The 17,040-nt window shown below is 35.4% G+C and overlaps 2 protein-coding genes across 2 annotated transcripts in view; one reads left to right on the forward strand and one right to left on the reverse strand.

Annotated features, from left to right (window-relative positions):
- The window catches only part of LOC113235982 (mucin-5AC), a 157,441-nt gene that overhangs the window by 59,383 nt on the left and 81,018 nt on the right, over nt 1-17,040 (forward strand). The window lies entirely within an intron of this gene.
- LOC113235991 (piggyBac transposable element-derived protein 3-like) lies at nt 8,741-10,648 on the reverse strand. The gene is made up of 2 exons (XM_026471914.1): nt 9,359-10,648; nt 8,741-9,051 (listed from the first exon to the last, which is right to left on the reverse strand). Exons 1-2 carry the CDS (start codon nt 10,574-10,576, stop codon nt 9,025-9,027), a joined length of 1,245 nt encoding a protein of 414 aa, XP_026327699.1. The 5' UTR covers nt 10,577-10,648; the 3' UTR covers nt 8,741-9,024.

The following is a 17,040-nucleotide window of genomic DNA, read 5'->3' on the forward strand; positions in this document are numbered from 1 at the left end:
ATATATGAGAAAAATTGTATTTGATATTTATTATTATTAATTATATACCTAATTAACTACTACTGTTTGATATTAATTATATATATTATTATATATACTTATCATACATTAAGTTCGCTTGTAAACATTTTATTGTCAAAAAGTTATTTATTTTTTTATTTCATATGGAAAGCTATATATTAGTTTCATTTCGTACATTTATTCTCTCAGCTTTGTGGAGATCTGTGTCCAGTAGTGAGACGTAAATCAGTTGATTTAACGCAGAACTAATTAATTGGCAATCTAAATAAAGGTAATAGCATAGCAATCTGCCCTAAGGCTGTTTCCACACTTCCGCTCTGTAACAAATTACCTGTCTCTCTATTGCTCAAACACTGTACGAAAATGTTATGATTTATTATTATAAATTGATGGTCCAATGCAGAGGTATTGTGTACACATCATTCTATATACAGGGTGCTAATAAATTAAATACATACTTTTAAAGCCTATTGCTTATCTCAATATGATCACTTTGAAGTTCGATAGTCATAATAATTGTGTACGAGCATTTAACACTAATTTAAGAAAACTAGAAAATCACTAAACAAGAACTTCTTCAACGTTGTCTTATGAAACCTTTTAACTACAACTGGGCTAGTACCTTGTTCCCCGACTAATAAACAACTTACCACTGGAATTAAGCCTTAACAACCACTAATATAAAAAATAACTTTAAGACTTAGAATAATACCGCATAGAAATCTAGTCCGCACACGCTCAGTGAGGTAAATTGAAGCGCGCCAAAAGGGCCTACACGAGTGGGCGGACCTTCAGTGCTCAAGGTCAACTTGCACCGCGAACAGATCAAGAATTTTAGCTAAAAATGACGAAATGTGCGGTAAATGAGTGTAAAAATACGTCAGACAAACGTAAAATAGATACTAACATCACATTCCACAAGGAAGTAACGCGTTTCAACTTGTATTTTTATATAAATATTCACTAAAACCGAAAATTAACCTACTAGTAAAACTAGCCTACATGAATTTGATTTTTGCCTCACTTGTGACAGTTCGTTTGATATGAAACTATCATTCTATGCGTTATTATTCGAAGCTTTAAGATTACTTTATACAACTTACAAAATTGTGATAAAAATTGGCTGCGGTGGAAAAGGTTCTAAAATGTCCCACTAGATGTCACTAGCGACGCAGATAACCTGACCCGTAGCTCAGTTGGTAAGAGCAATACTACGGTGTAGTATGGTCGTGGGTTCAAGTCCCATCGGGTCGATAAAAAAATGTATGCGTTCGATCTTTGAAATAATAATCATAATAAAAAGTAGTGGAGTTAATTCACATACAATATATAATATACAATACCTAATAAATTTAATTGTTTATTGATGTATTTACCCAAACCCATTTCAGTAACATCATTTTGGTTCATGATGGATTATTTATACAAATTACGTAAATATTATGCTTTTTCTGTTAGCAAATTGAACACGTGTATTGTGTTAATGCAGTTCGCATTATGATGAAAATGCTTCGACTTCAGTTTCAAAAAATCAAAATCAAAATTAAAATAGTCTTTTTTTTAATAGGTAAGCATTACACTTGATATCGTCACATTGGTTAAATTCTACCACTCATTCGTAAGACAGATTCCCCTGAGAAAAATGAGCAAGAAATTCTAGGGGTTGCTCTTTATAAATAATATTTACAATATTATTTTTTTTATTTGAAACATCAGAGATCGAGTCTACCTCCATGAGCTAAATGGGTTACTACCACGGATTTTTGTCATCCAAGTACGCAGAAGTTGTATAATAACATTTAGTATAAAGGTTTTGTTTCACTATAGTTTTAAACCTCGTGAATGGCAAATTTTGTAAATCAACCGGAATCTTGTTACAGAAGCGTATATATAACACTGCCCCTTAAATTAATTTGTGACTGTGAAGACGACTATCAACAACAGCTACTTTATATTTCTTCGTATTAATGTTATGTCTATCACTATTTTTCATAAAGAAATTACTATTTGTCTTAACATAAATTACATTTTCATAAATGTACTGTGACGCTAGTGTAAGAATGTTAATTTCCTTAACTCGTTTCGCGTGTCGATACAGTGAGTGTGATTTGTCGGAAAGAAGTGAGTGACAATGGTAACGCCACAAGTAATAGAGACGAAGGTAGTCGTTGACAGTGAAAGAGGGTAGACAGATATTTCTGTTCTTAAAGTTGTCATCTCCCGCTGGCCATGGAGTGTGTAAGGGCGGTAAGGGCGCGTGTCCACGCTAAGAAAAGACGCCGGGTCTGTGCAAGAATTCATGTCAACACGAAGTGTGTACATTGCCTCGGCACCGGACAAAAAAAAATCTTGTCTACCCTCGACACGACGCGTTTTGCCGCTATTGTATGACGAAAGTTTATGCGCGTGGACGGGTGCTGCTTAGGAGTCAACGTATACGACAACATTATTTATTCCCACAGTCGGTAAAACGACAGCTACCTGGAAGAATCGTAATGCGCTGACACATTTTACCCTACACACGTCTGTCCGAAAGCATTCGTATCGTGTACATAATCATTATTGTCTCGTCTGCAACAGACACGACATGTTTTCGTGGCTAGACCCGACAAAGTTCTTGTCGTGTACAAGAGCGTTCTCATCTTTTCTGTAGCAGCGAGTCGAATTTCTTCCGAAATATTGGGAAAACCAAAAGAATCATTCAAAGTAAATATATAGAAAATTTAAAACTAAGCCTTAAGTCATTCACTCAGGGTTTTTATATGCAATATCAAAAAGTAACTGTGTGGCCGCTTATAAATATGTATACACCATTAATCGTTCATCTTGGACCACACGTAAACTTTTGCAATGCGGCCTGCATACTGATGTCCCTACTAAAATAATCACCATTTAACTATTACAATTTAAACCGTACCCCAACGGCTTAAGAATTCATTTTTACATTGATGTAGTGTTGCAACGGTAAAGAACTTAAATCCTTGTATGAATGGCTTCTACAGCCTAAACACGGTTTTGTAATTAGAACGATGCCTTCGATGGTTTAAGCCACCGTTAAAATTGCATAGTTAATCTAGATACCTTAACGGATTGTCTTAATTACTACTTTGTATTGTCTGTACGTATTAATTTAAGAATAAAATCGTCTCAAAGGAACCACAAAAATCAATGTTTACAAACATTGACTTACAAATAAATGGACGACGGGTCTAATACAAAAACCACGAAAAAAAGTCCCAAGTCAACCTATTTAAACGTAGTGACATGTAAAGGAATAGGAAAAACCTAAAACGTTGAATTTAAATTGTAATGTCATCGCAGTACTGTCTAATTTTGCTTGCTTCGCTGTCAGTCGAACAAACGAAGACTAAAGCGTGAATGACGCTCTGTATACCATTTTAACGCCCTATAAGTTCGGACACTTTTTTAGCGCGGACCCTTTTTTAACCCAACCTTTCCCAAAAAAACACTTGTGATCCTCAAGCATGTCACTCATGAGCCTCGAAGCCAAATTACGTATGATAGAAAGCTGTATGGTGATGACGCAATCCATGGACGATACGACCGCGCCCTCGCCGCTTTCCTTTTGTAATTGACACCTCAGTTGGCGGGAAGGACGTTCGAACTTTGAACAATGATCGGTTTTATTTTTGGAATACGATAGGGCGGGACCAATAATAATTTGAAATTATTCATGCGTCCGGTGGTGAGTGAAGAGAGTTGTTACGTTCAATAGTACTTATTATTACGTAATTCCCATCGTTTTACATTAAACTCAAGTTCACTGTAATTCCCACTATTACTCAGTTTCCTATGTTTAAGATGGATGAAAATCTATTTCTTTTTATTTTTGTTTCAGGTATGTTTCGTGGTCATCTTAAGTTCAAAAACGAAACCGAAGAGTACGTATGTCTATGTCCGTGTACCTATCCAACAATTGTTGTAACAACATGTGCACGTTGATGTAGACGTAAAGGTACCAATACCCAACTATCTCCGCCCGTTCACATTCTTGTAATTTTTCTTGTTTAACCGTTCCTTTCCATTAGCGATTAAGTAACTTAAAGGTAGAATAGAATGTAGTTGGTGTTAATTTCTTGCAGAATTTAACACACTTAAGACGTAAACGCGGTAAAACACTGTTTCTTCTTTCAGTAAGCAGATTAAAAAATATGTCTCCAATTATTTTTGCAGGAAGTTTGAAAAAAGAACTTACATTTAGATTCCATAACTATCCCTACCATAGCATCATGCATACCATTGCATCCAACGATGAATGCAACAGTGCCGTAGCAAAAGTAGACTTTACTAACTATATATTGACAAATTTTAGGGATAAATATCAAAATTACAAACTAAAGAATTGCGTGCAAATCGGAACACTAATTGTTTATGGTTGCGTTATAGTATCGTCATTGTGGGAAATCGCGAATATTCGATAAGCCACTGACGGAATCAGGAGGTTGAATTACGTTTTATGTATTAAGTTGGTATTGTTTTATTTCGTATTGTTTGGTTGGTAATGTTTTTTTATAGTAGATACAATTGCGAATTTCCATAAGTCCACTTATCAACAGTCAAAGTAGTATCATTAGAAAAAAAAATTGCTTACACTAAAGTTCACGTCCTCTATTGTAAAAAATCTTCATCAGTGAAACAATAACAAAAAATTTACTTAACTCAGGAATAAAGTTTAAATATAAATTATATTTCTAAACGTTTTAGTTCGAAAATCTTTTTCATAGCGATATATTTAAAATATTAAACATTATATCCAAATGATCAATGATTTCAAAATCACCACAGTAAACAAAACCTCAACATTTAAGTAGGTAGAAATATTTAATATCTAAGCGGTTATTAAACGTATCGCGAATGAATCACATCAACCGAGTTTATTCCCAGCGTGCGAATGTTTTGAAACCTGCTGTTGCAACTGGCTATTTGCATCGCTCTATTGTCTATGATGCTAAGTCGTTCCCATTTTGAAATTTTGAAAAAATTGCTTCTAATTTTAAGTTCTTTAAACGTTTTGGTTTCTGTTACGTTTTATTTGTATTTTTAACTTAGAGTATGGAAATAAGGTTCCTGGTATAACCATCTTCTGTACATCTGTCGATTTGTATATTTACAGCTCTTTCGCTCAATCGTTTACTGTCATGAAAGAGAAAAAACGGAAATATGTATTAAAGAACCCGAACGGGCTATCGTTGGTTAGGTCTTTTGAACGTTTTGACATATCTACTGTGAATTTTTGAATAATTTAAGTATTATTATAAATATAAATTTAAAACAAATTAGGGATGCGCCTTTTAGTCAGTACTTTTAATTAAAATTCTAAAAGACTTAGTAAAAGACACTGTAGTGACGTTTTCTTATTTAGCGTCTTAAATATTTGGATGCAATAAAGTATATTTCCTTAATTCAGACATGGCATCGTAAATGATTTTCGCTAATAATAAATAAATTTTGCATATTAAAGATGAGACGACCATGACCGTTTTCGAATGCGTTTCAAATGTAGAATCGTGATTGGTTTGACCTTGATACCGTTTTGAATATGAGTTATGATAATAATTTTTTTTTGTCATAATTTAGAATATAATTAAGTATAATTATATGGTGTCACACACCATTAAGTCTCACACAATCACACAGATTTTAGTTCTCGTGAATATCTGAGTAATTTAATCATATTTCATTACGTCTGTAGTATTAAAGATGTGATATATAATCCAAAACGCTTGTATTAAATTACATATTTAGAGTTCAAAATTGCATAGATTATCTTTAATTTTACAGATAGCGAAAAAACAAAATTTTAATTGAGGTTTCTAATAGTGGCAGTATGGGCAATTTCTCGCAGCTATATGGGCAATTTCCTTGGCCCGCTTCACTACGGTTGTAGTGCAATGAAAGTGAGAGTGGACGGAACCGGCCGGCGTGTTGGCGCAAAATATGTACCTAGAGGCATGATGACGTGTTTAAGAAAATATGCCCATACATGCAGCTTTTGTGTTATCGAACAACACGAGAAATAATATTATAAATTTTGAATTTACTTCAACATTTATTATTACTTTTCATTCATTTCTTTTTGCTACGGAAAATTAGGAACGGAATATCACTTCGCACCTTTTTAAAGATGGCTGCTCGGTTGGTATGCGCGCGAATATATATATTCCCTGTTTTCGGCTTCGGCTACAAGTAATCTTATATATAATTTTAAATTTTTGGTATTCTCCTGACCGTTTTCGGCCACGGTAAGTGCTTCAGCTCCGCTGTTGGTGGCGCTCGTGCGCTCTCACGTTTAAATTAAAAATTCAATAATAATAAATTGTAAAAAAAAGAATTGTAATTTTATATGTCAATAAATAGGCTATAAACGAAACTTAGCTTAAGGAGTTCAACAATTGAATATTTGGAACTTTATTGAATCGCATATTTATTAATAAGGAACATTAATTAATGGCCACGGCAACTAATGGATTTTTTATTATAATTTAGTATAAAATATGTGATTTATTGACTCTTAACATATGAATGTTAATTAATGCATTTTTTAAACAAATGATGATAAATAAAATAGATTCTTCTACAAAACCTTGGGAATATCTTCCGTTATTAAAAAAATACGCTAATTAAAAAGGCCTAAGAACATTAGGCATCCTCAGTGAAAAGTGAACTAATTTAAAAAGAAAAATTTGTGGAAAACTGAAAAAATTAAAATAAAAAAATTACATATGAATTCAGGACTTGGGTTTGCGCGATTGCTGACTGTCAGCTGTGACCACAGAACCCAAAAAGAGTCGGAAGCGTTGGTTTATTTGAATAATTTAATTTACAATTACTCAGCAGATAGAACTAGTAAATCGTCCTCTTGATATAATAAAGCCATGTGGCTTTATTATAGTGACCATACGTCATCAGTGCTCGTATCAGATGAAAGCCTTAACTTTATAACTCTCCTACTTAAGCACAAAAAGAAGAAAACAGTTGTTAAGTTTTCGCGATTGTTACATAGGAAATGAAACTATTTTTTCGGACCTAAATTGCGTACATTTGTTTCATTTATTTCATTTTCATTTTGATTTAGATTAGAAAAAATAGTAACATTCCCGAAATGTTTAAAAATATATTATTTTTACATAAAGTTATTATGTTTTTTTTTCAAATAACGAGATTTTTCCTCCGTGACGTCACTGCGTAGCAATTTTGCATTCAAAACCACTACACGAATATGTTGTTGGTTTTACCCAATGTCAGTTCTTTAACCTTTCGCTTGGGTATGATTCAGAACAAAATGTATTCATTACAAAATGAATATCTTGAAAAACAATGTGCTTTCATCAATTTTGTTATGCTACTTTTTGTATATTTGTATATTTGTATGAAATCTCTTGTACATAAATTCGGTTTGGAACCGACTTTAATGAAAGGAGAAGGTTATACGTTCGTTGTATGCATGTTTTATATGTTTACAGATTTCTCCGTCAATTTTAGACCGTTTTTGAAAATTCATTTTTTGTTTGAAAGGGTGCACTCTCGTGATGGTCTCATTGTTACCAAGTCTGAATCTAATGAGGGAATCCCATGAAAATCAAAGGAAATCCTTAAAATTTATAGGCATGCCCGTGTATTCACCAAATTCTCCATCAATTGTGCATTGATTTTGAAAATTCTTCTTTTGTTTGAAAGGATATACTCTCGAGGTGGTCCCTAATTCTGTTCCGGGTTCGTTTCGGCTATCACAAATTACTAATTATTTTCCGCAATTAAAAGTAAACTTTATTCTTGACACAGTACATGTAATCAACAAATCACAGTCACCATGGCAACAAGAAAAGATGAAAAATGTAGAAAAGAGTCTGTAACAGTCTCATTGTCACCAAGAAGTCAGAATCCGATACGTCCCCTTATCAGTCCCTGTATCCGGTCATCAGTCCCCTCGTCTCATCACATGGAAATTGGAAAAAGTCGACAAGCAAACTTTTGAGGTCTATTTTTTTTAAAGTTAGAAAATTATCGTATGTACTTAAAAATTACAACATTCAGAAGGAGCTTTTTGTTCCAAATTATTTAATTCAATACAAGGTGTCAAGTCCTTTTGCGTTGAGTGTAGTTTTTAATTAATATTATTTCTTTAATGGCGGCCACTTTTTTTATAAATCGTTTTAATATTACCACATCGTGAAGTTCCAAAGCTATGATTAACACCTGTCAAATGTCATATGAACAAGACTAATTTGCGTGAACAGGAATTCAATGAGCAAGGTAGTCAAATTAGTAAGGCCAATCAACACATGAGCTATTATCATATTACAAGGTAAACAAATGTACAGTCGTCCACAATGAAATCGTACCATTGATTTATTAAACTTGATGTATTGGACTGTTTCTGTGGCCGAAGGGTTACCATACTGTACTGCCACGCGGAGGTCCGATTCCCGAGCCGAGAGAAATATTTGTATGGCCTACATATATTTCTCTCGTGAGTTTGGGTGTAATTTATGGTTGTTTATGAGTGTGTCCATGGCATCCACGATACAGGGTTTCCCTAGTGAAAATCATAAAAGTAATACGAACAAAATAAATTATATACATAAGTATATGTGAATTTTTATTAATCTCCTATTTAACCCATATATGCCCAGAACTTTTTATAACACCGATTTTTGTAAATTTCACACATGTCGTTTATTGATAACCGCAGATGAGGGTTGTGGTAGTAATTTGCGGTTTTCAGTTTTGAAAGTAGATTTTTTTCAGTGGGTCGAAAACGACCCCTTGGGCACATAAGGTCGTACACCAGTATGGAGAGAGAATCGACGAAATAAAACAATATTATAAGCTAGTCATTTTTATTTCTAGTTTAGATAAGAAAAATAGTAACTTTGAGTAATTAAAATGGGCTAGTAAGGTACATAAGACGTAATATCATTTATGAATGGAACGGATCGAAGCATTTATCATGCAAATTAACGTCACATTTGCGGCACATTTTCACTGTTTTGTTTTTACACAGTGCACATCTTCTTCTCACCTGACCGGTGACGATAATATGCTGAGCTGCATGTTTTCTTACAGAAACAGGTACAGTTGTCCTTACTGGCTTCTGTGGTCCAGGCTGAGTTTTGCCACTCCCATATTTCTGGAGTAGATCCCTTGCAATAGATCGGCGAAATTCCAGCGTGTCTACGTTCGCCCCCAGTGATCTGGCGAGCAAAGAAGAATTGTTGACGGTGACGTCAACTAGCCACATCAAAATGGGAATATACCATTTCTTTCCTCTAATGGCAATCCTGTAAACTCCGATATTAGCATCTAATCTATCTACTCCACCCATATATCGATTGTACTGGTGTACAACATTTGGTTGATCAATATGAATTTTCTGTTTGGCAGCAACTGAATATCGGCGGGCTTTTTGAACAGGGTGTACGCCAAATTCATTTGACAACAGTGTAACAACGCTGTTGTCATTCCAACGTATGGCGCAAATATTATCGTTAGTGTCCAGCCTGTAATCGTAAAATCCTCTGGCCTGCTTTTTACAAGACTTTACCTCCATTAGTGGACATTTGTCCACTCTATTTTGACGAACTGTTCCAGTAATTTTGACATTGCTACTTTTTAAAGCACTTAATAATCCAGGTGATGTAAAAAAATTGTCACAATACACAGAAAACTGTGTGTCTGGAAATTCGCTCTTTACTTTATTCGTCAATTTAGTGACAACATGTTGCCCTAGGCCAGTATCTCGCGGTTCTGATCGTCCCACGTATAAGTCTACTTGCAAACAGTACCCAAGGCGAGTCGCTGCAACCCATGCTTTGAATCCAAAACGGATAGGTTTTCCATGAATATGCTGTTTACAGCCATGACGTCCATAGTAGGGTATCATTGATTCATCAATGCTGAAGTTTTTTTCAATGGGAGCGTATACGAGAAACTTTTCATTCATGATGTTGAACAATGGCCTAATTTTTGCCATTTTATCCGCTGTGCATAGGTTCCTATTATCAGCAACATGAAAATATCTAAATATTTCCTCAAATCGATTACGTCGCATTGATTTGGCCACCAAAACATTGTGGGTATCTTCGTTTGACTCCCAATACATACGCCGTCTCGGCAAAGGCGCGTAACCACTGAGAATTAAAATTCCAATGAAGCAGTACATCTCATCCCCTGAAAGACGAAAAAAAGTAGTATTGTGCTTTTCAACGGCGTACATTACCGTGTGCCTTACTATATACCTTATGACGTCTTCGTTAAAAAATAATTCGAAGAACTCAATCGGTTCACTTTCTTTGGTGAGTGTGAGCACAACATGGGGAGGCGGAGGTGACCACTCATTTCCTTGAAGACGCAAATCTCGTTTTATCCATTTTCGTGGCCTGATGTTGCTCCGTTTTCCACGACGAGGGTTAGCGACGGTCACCGATGCCGTAGAAATGGGTTCGAAGATTTGAGCAGTACTAGTAGGGTTGACTAAAACTTCATTGTCGGTGGTGTCATCACCATTAGTTTCTTCGCGTTGTAGTACTACCATTTCAGCTGGAGCAAGTAACTGATGTCGGTTCAAACGATTTATATTGTCACAGTCCTCCTCACCTGAATCGCCGTCCGATATGCTACCTCCACAAAGCGGATCAAGGTATACGTCGATACCTCGGACATCTTCCTCGTCGTTAAACGACTCCAGGGCGTCAATTATTTCGTTTGTAGAGAGCACGTGTCGAGACCTAAAAAACAAAAACATATGAACATAAAACATGGGATGTGCCCACGGGGTCGTTACCGACCCACAAAAATATTTCAACTGATTACAACTAAAAAAAACTATTTTTAAAACAAAAATTGTTACTATATCTCTTAAACATCTAATTTAGTTTATTATAAAACTTATTTCGACAGTAAAAAACGTAAATCACACAAAATACTTACATTGATTTGCACTCGGTCGCAAACTTTTTCCAGAAATGAACGTGTACGAAGTTGCACTAGCACTGGTCATTAAAAATTATTTTAAAGTAGAAATGATACTGCGCCGTCCTTCAAAATAGTTCTTTTATCTATCGAAAGATGGCACTGTAATAAAAATTTATACAATATTTCGCGGTCAGGGTGCGTTAGAATTATTCAAGTACTTTTGGGTCGTTATCGACCCCCTGGGCATATATAGGTTAAGCACAACAAATTATCGGAGAAGTAAAAAAACATTATTTAATATTAAAAATAATATTTGACATGTTAGGACAAACGCTAAAAGAAAATTTTATTGTTTTTCCAGGCACATTAATAGTAGTTTGTTGAACTTCTGATGATGTGGTTGAAAGCGTGGGTTGAATTACTGTATTTTCGTTATCGTTCTTCTCACTAGAACTCATTTTGGCTACGAAAATATAAAAAAAAAACGAAGAAACAAAAGAATACCAAAGCAGTAGTTTTACCACCATTTTCATTTTTTTTAATAAAAAGCGGTACAGGTAGATATTTTTAAGTCTCGCAACTACGAACATTTGACAGTTGGCTGTATGAGTTTTCCCTTTGCCTGTTGTTTTAGATTTAAAAGTTTAGAGTAGACAGTAATGGATTTTCATCATATTTTCCTTAGAATAATAACGCATAGAATGATAGTTTCATATCAAACGAACTGTCACAAGTGAGGCAAAAATCAAATTCATGTAGGCTAGTTTTAGTAGTACGTTAATTTTCGGTTTTAGTGAATATTTATATAAAAATACAAGTTGAAACGCATTACTTCCTCGTGGAATGTGATTAGTTTCTATTTTATGTTTGTCTGACGTATTTTTACACTCATTTACCGCACATTTCGTCATTTTTAGCTAAAATTCTGGAGCTGTTCGCGGTGCAAGTTGACCTTGAGCACTGAAGGCCCGCCCGCTCGTGTAGGCCCTTTGGGAGCGCTTCAATTTGCCTCACTTAGCGTGTGCGGACTAGGTTTCTATGCGTTATTATTCTAAGATAGTTTCATACTCACTTTGCAAGCCAAAGCTGGGAAGAAGTCGCATGGCCCGTAAATGACAAACTTTCCGTTTTTTGAAAATAATTCTAACGTTTCTGAGAATATTTGAGAAAACTAAATTTATATTGAAAAAAAAAACCATAACAGTCACCTGCATAAGTACCTAAACAATGTTTGTTTAGGTAACTTAGGTAGGCTGAGGCTAATTCGTAATGACTTGTCAGGTAACAGGAGCCTTAAACCAAGGCCATTTGACCGCCTTGCCAGCGTCAGTGCCGGTGGACACGATCCGGTCGCAGTATTTTATAATTAGATCACCTGCTCCACGATTCGTCACGATTACATTACATCAATATATTATTACTAATTTGAATATGATACAAAGTAAAAAGCCATTTTCGTGTAATCCTAACAGATACAAAGTTTAATTTTAATTTAAGTTTAATTAGGCGTACAAATTCAATCATTAATTCGTTGTACGTAGATTATAAAGGCATTACAAGAATGCATTTTGAAACACTGTTATACATATACTCTATACTTAGGCAGTATAACAAGTTTAAAAAAAAGAATAAAAAAACACGAATAAAGTCGTACCATTAGGGTAATAATGTCACATCTGCAAAATGACAACTTTTCAAGAAAGAGGTTTAAGAAGAAGAAACATTTATTTGCCAGAATACAGTATTTCTACAGATCTTGAGTAAAATAGATATAAATAGACGCAGGTGTGCAAATGTTAATGGTATTTCACATTAGTCTCTACAATTACAAATCAATTTGCATTTCGAATTGATATCAATTGGTATTTGTAACTTCTAAATATTCTTTATACTTTAAAAGCAATGTTTAAAGGTTCTACGTACAAAATTAGTCGATAACTTTTTATGCCTAAATGGGAAAATTGTAAAATTTCACATAATATATAAGTGATAAAAGCACTTTTGATGTAAGGGCACATGAAGTCTACAATGTTGTAAAAAGCGGCGTCATTGAGATAACTAAATAATGACTTCTTAAATTCTATACAATTCTTGAAACTTCTAATTTGATTTGTGAATCCGAGCTGTGATTACTAGCTCTCCTATAGTTTTACCGCAAGATTACTTAACTAGTACGGCGTCTGTTGTACACTCAGTCACATATCAAGCATTATGTCAACGACATAAGTTGCAATTTTTAATCAAGAATTCCGACAGTTTGCACAAATCTACACAGCTTATTGGGCCAAAGGGTCAACCACACTCTATATTGTTTTTATTTTACGATACCAAGTGGCAGGATGAACAAGCCTGGTGGATAGCGCCACCCTGTCCACAACAATTGCAGTGCCACTCAGAGCTTTAACACGCAAAGATTTGAGATGCAATGCCACTGCGCACTGAGACGTAAGTTGAAAAGTCCCATGTGCCTGTAATTTCACCAGCACCCCTTCAAAACCGGAACGCAGTAATTGCTCACATTACTGCGTGGCGGCAAAATAGGCAAGGTGGCAGTACTTCCCTGGGCGAACTTTTTCACAAGAAGCTCTACTGCTACGGTCTTACTTATTTGTTAATAGTCCTTTTTTGCTTCTACATTGTGAGAAAGAAATTAAATGAAACTAGGTGAAATTTGCGTGCTTTATAGTATATAATTCTTTTGCAAATAAATGCTAATCTTTGTCAAACAACTATCCACCATGCGCAATGTGATGTTTCGCCATGCATGGCTACCGGGCACGCAATAACCGAGATGCTCGTCAGTTATTACGGTATCCGCACACGGACGTGAGTTCAATTGACCTAGTTCAGAGATATTATAGACGTATAAGTACCAATTAATCGTAATAAATTTTGAAGTTATTATAATTATCAATAATAAAATGGCGTCATTCGATAAGTCGCTTTCTTGGTGTACGAGTAATAAAGCGTCATCCGCAAAATGACAACTTTTCAACAGTGAGATAACTTTTTATGCTTTATTTATTTTGGAATCTAAGGGCGTGAGTATATAAAAAATATTTATACGAGGTTCAAAACTATAGTGAAACAAAAAGTTACTAAAGTTACATACAGCTTCTGCGTACTTGGATGACAAAAGTTCGTGGTAGTGATCTGTTTGACTCTTGCAGGTAGTCTCGATCTATAAGATGTTTGAAATAAATATTGTAATGATAAATAAAGAAAAATTACAGAGAACAACCCCTAGAACTTCTTGCTCATTCTTTTTAGGGGAACCTGCCTTGGAATGAGGAGTAGAGTTTAACCAATATGACGATTTCAAATGTAATTTTCTTACCAAAGAAATAAAGATGACTCGTGTGTTGTTGGTGATGATGTTAAAATTGTAATTATACGTTGTATTTAGCAATTCGCTATTACGCTACTTTTCATTAGCATAATAGCAAATTTACACAATCACGTTCGCCTCCCAACGAAACGTTCGTGTAACACGAGCCGCTGCTTAAGTTTTACGCCAATGTGTAATAATCGCCTTGTGCACCTGTTTGATGTAAACGAGAGGGCAAATTTGAGTTCTAAGTTCGTTGTAGTATCTCGTCGTTCGCGTCCGATAATCGCTCCCGAAACAAGAGCCAATAGCTTAAACACAAAGTCAAATAATCTTTATGACATAGGTAAGCAAATTATGCTTGAAAGCGAACTGTTATACGGGGCTTAGTAAAAGTCTTTTAAAAAAATAACTCAATTTCCCGAAAATTGTATAATTCGGGAAGAACTGGTGATCTAAGTACAATAAAATTAAAAATAGTATAAGAAATGGAAATGGAATTGGTACGTGTTTAAACGTCTGGAGTTTGAATGGAGCAGAACTGCTTTGTATGGAGTTTTAGTGATGTTTAAAGAAGAATATTGACTAGGAGAAGCGGCAGGGCTGATTCTAGTAGTTTAGGGAGTAGGGTTGGGATAGAACGGTACGATAGCAAACACAAAAGTTAAGGGTAGCCGGATTGGTGGTAACGAAAATACCGTTTACTATTTAGTTACGGATATCAAGTAACGTGACGAACAAGTTATACGTCTGGTGGTAAGCGCCATTGGTAGGCACCAACAACAGTTGCAGTGTCACTCAGAGGTTTAAATCGCAAAGGTCCGAGGAGCATTGCCACTACGCCCATCACGCGCCTGAGACATAAGTTGACAAGTCACATATGCCTGTCATTTCACCAGCACCTTTACACTTTACGCCGTGTAACCAACACGGCGACTTATAACAGCGATGCAAACGCGCAATTTTATCAATACAGTCGCTTATTAACCACAAGTTCACGAAATCGCGCGTTTGTACCGATGCAGTCACGCGTTTAAAAGCAGTTGGTATAAATAGATAAGATGGCAGTACCTTCCTAGACGAATTCTTTCATAAGGAGCTCTACTGCTACTTAATATTTCTATCTAGAAACTAATATTTCTTGTCTTGATAACAGCCGATAGATTTTTATTATAATGAAATTACAAGTACTGTACAGGGACTTGCAGTGTTTGGGTTTGACACTATAGGTTTGCAGTGCCATTCAAAGCTTTACGTCGCAAAGACTTTAGCCACCGCGCTCGCCTATAGTTTCACCAGCACCCTAAAGACCGGAACTCAATATTGCTCACGTGCTTGCCGGCAGAAATTGGTATTGCGGCGGTACGAATCTGGGCGAACTTTTTCACAACAAGGTGTGTTGCTTCTAAATACAAACTCGCATCATTACTCCCGCAATATGTACACACTATATATATGCACATCACACTGTAAGCTGTCGTAGATAGTTGTGTCTGTCATCATAGATACGACGTGAGCTCTCTTGACCCAGTATCGATTGCGATCGTGTTACAGAGCCTATGTTAATCATTCTTTGTTTAAACTAACTCTTTGCTTGCGTAATATCATTATAAACGATGCATATAGATATACTTTTACCAACAGCAGAGCTCCTTGTGATAGAGATCGTCCAGGGAAGTCCTGCCACCTTACCTATTTCTGCCGCCAAGCAGTAATATTAGCATTACTGCCTTCCAGTTTAGAAGGGTAAGGGTGCTGGTGAAATTACAGGCACATGGGACCTTTCAACTTATGTCTCAGGGTGACGGGTGCAGTGGCAGTGCCCCTCAGATCTTTGCGATTTAAAGTCTGAGTGGCACTGCAACTGTTATGAACAGGCGTGTAGTTTACCATCAGGTGCACGAGTTGTTCGTCCCGTCACTTAATATTATATAAAAAAAATATATATGTATATTGTATTGTACAGAGTGGGACAATATCATTTTCTTTTTAAATTTGAGCAACTTCTGCTGTCGCGATGTTTTTTAAATATATTACAATGATCGTTATAAGAAACTGAGTCTATCAACGTTAAAAAAAATTACAATTGTATTAGTTTTATACGAAAAACATTTGATTATATTTTACCAACTTCTGCTTTCCCGATTATTTTCCACCCATACAATGAAATGATCTTTATACGAAACTGAGTCGATCAGTACTTAAAAAAAATTTGGCCTATTTTATTCATTTTTGTCGACAACACACTTGACCAATAAATTGACAACGTCAAAATTGATTTCACAAAAAAAGACAGTGATTCTTATGACAGTTTCCTTATAACTTCTATGGTGATTTCCCATTGACTTACAAATAAATGGACGACGGGTCTAATACAAAAACCACGAAAAAAATGTCCCAAGTCAACCTATTCGAAATTTAAATTGTAATGTCATCGCAGTATCGCGCTGTCAGTAGAACAAATGAAGACTAAAGCGGAGTTTGACGCTCTGTATACGATTTTAGCGCCTTACAAGTGCGGACACTTTTTAGCGCGGACCCGACGTCCATATTCAATGTGATTTCCCCATACTGTTCCATTAAAAAAAAACACTTTGTATACCTTAGAGGATGGTTACTCATGAAATGAGAATTATTATTATTATTATATCGCACCCCTCATGGAAGAATGGTAAAAGCGAAGTTACGTCAAAAATGTTTATTACTCCTTTAGATATAGAAAAATATAACCCACATCCTCTCCAATTCTTGTAACT

Source organism: Hyposmocoma kahamanoa, unplaced genomic scaffold (genome assembly GCF_003589595.1).
Source record: "Hyposmocoma kahamanoa isolate Upper Pololo Valley unplaced genomic scaffold, ASM358959v1 88, whole genome shotgun sequence".
Classification (NCBI taxonomy): Eukaryota; Metazoa; Arthropoda; class Insecta; order Lepidoptera; family Cosmopterigidae; genus Hyposmocoma; species Hyposmocoma kahamanoa.

Bases quoted from the DNA above. Each gene is read 5' to 3' on its own strand.
- LOC113235991 (XM_026471914.1), bottom strand. From the start codon at position 10,576: ATGGTAGTACTACAACGCGAAGAAACTAATGGTGATGACACCACCGAC. The intron at 9,052-9,358 runs GTAGATAGATTA...TGAGAAGAAGAT, and splicing joins ACAATCGATATATGGGTGGA to GTGCACTGTGTAAAAACAAA.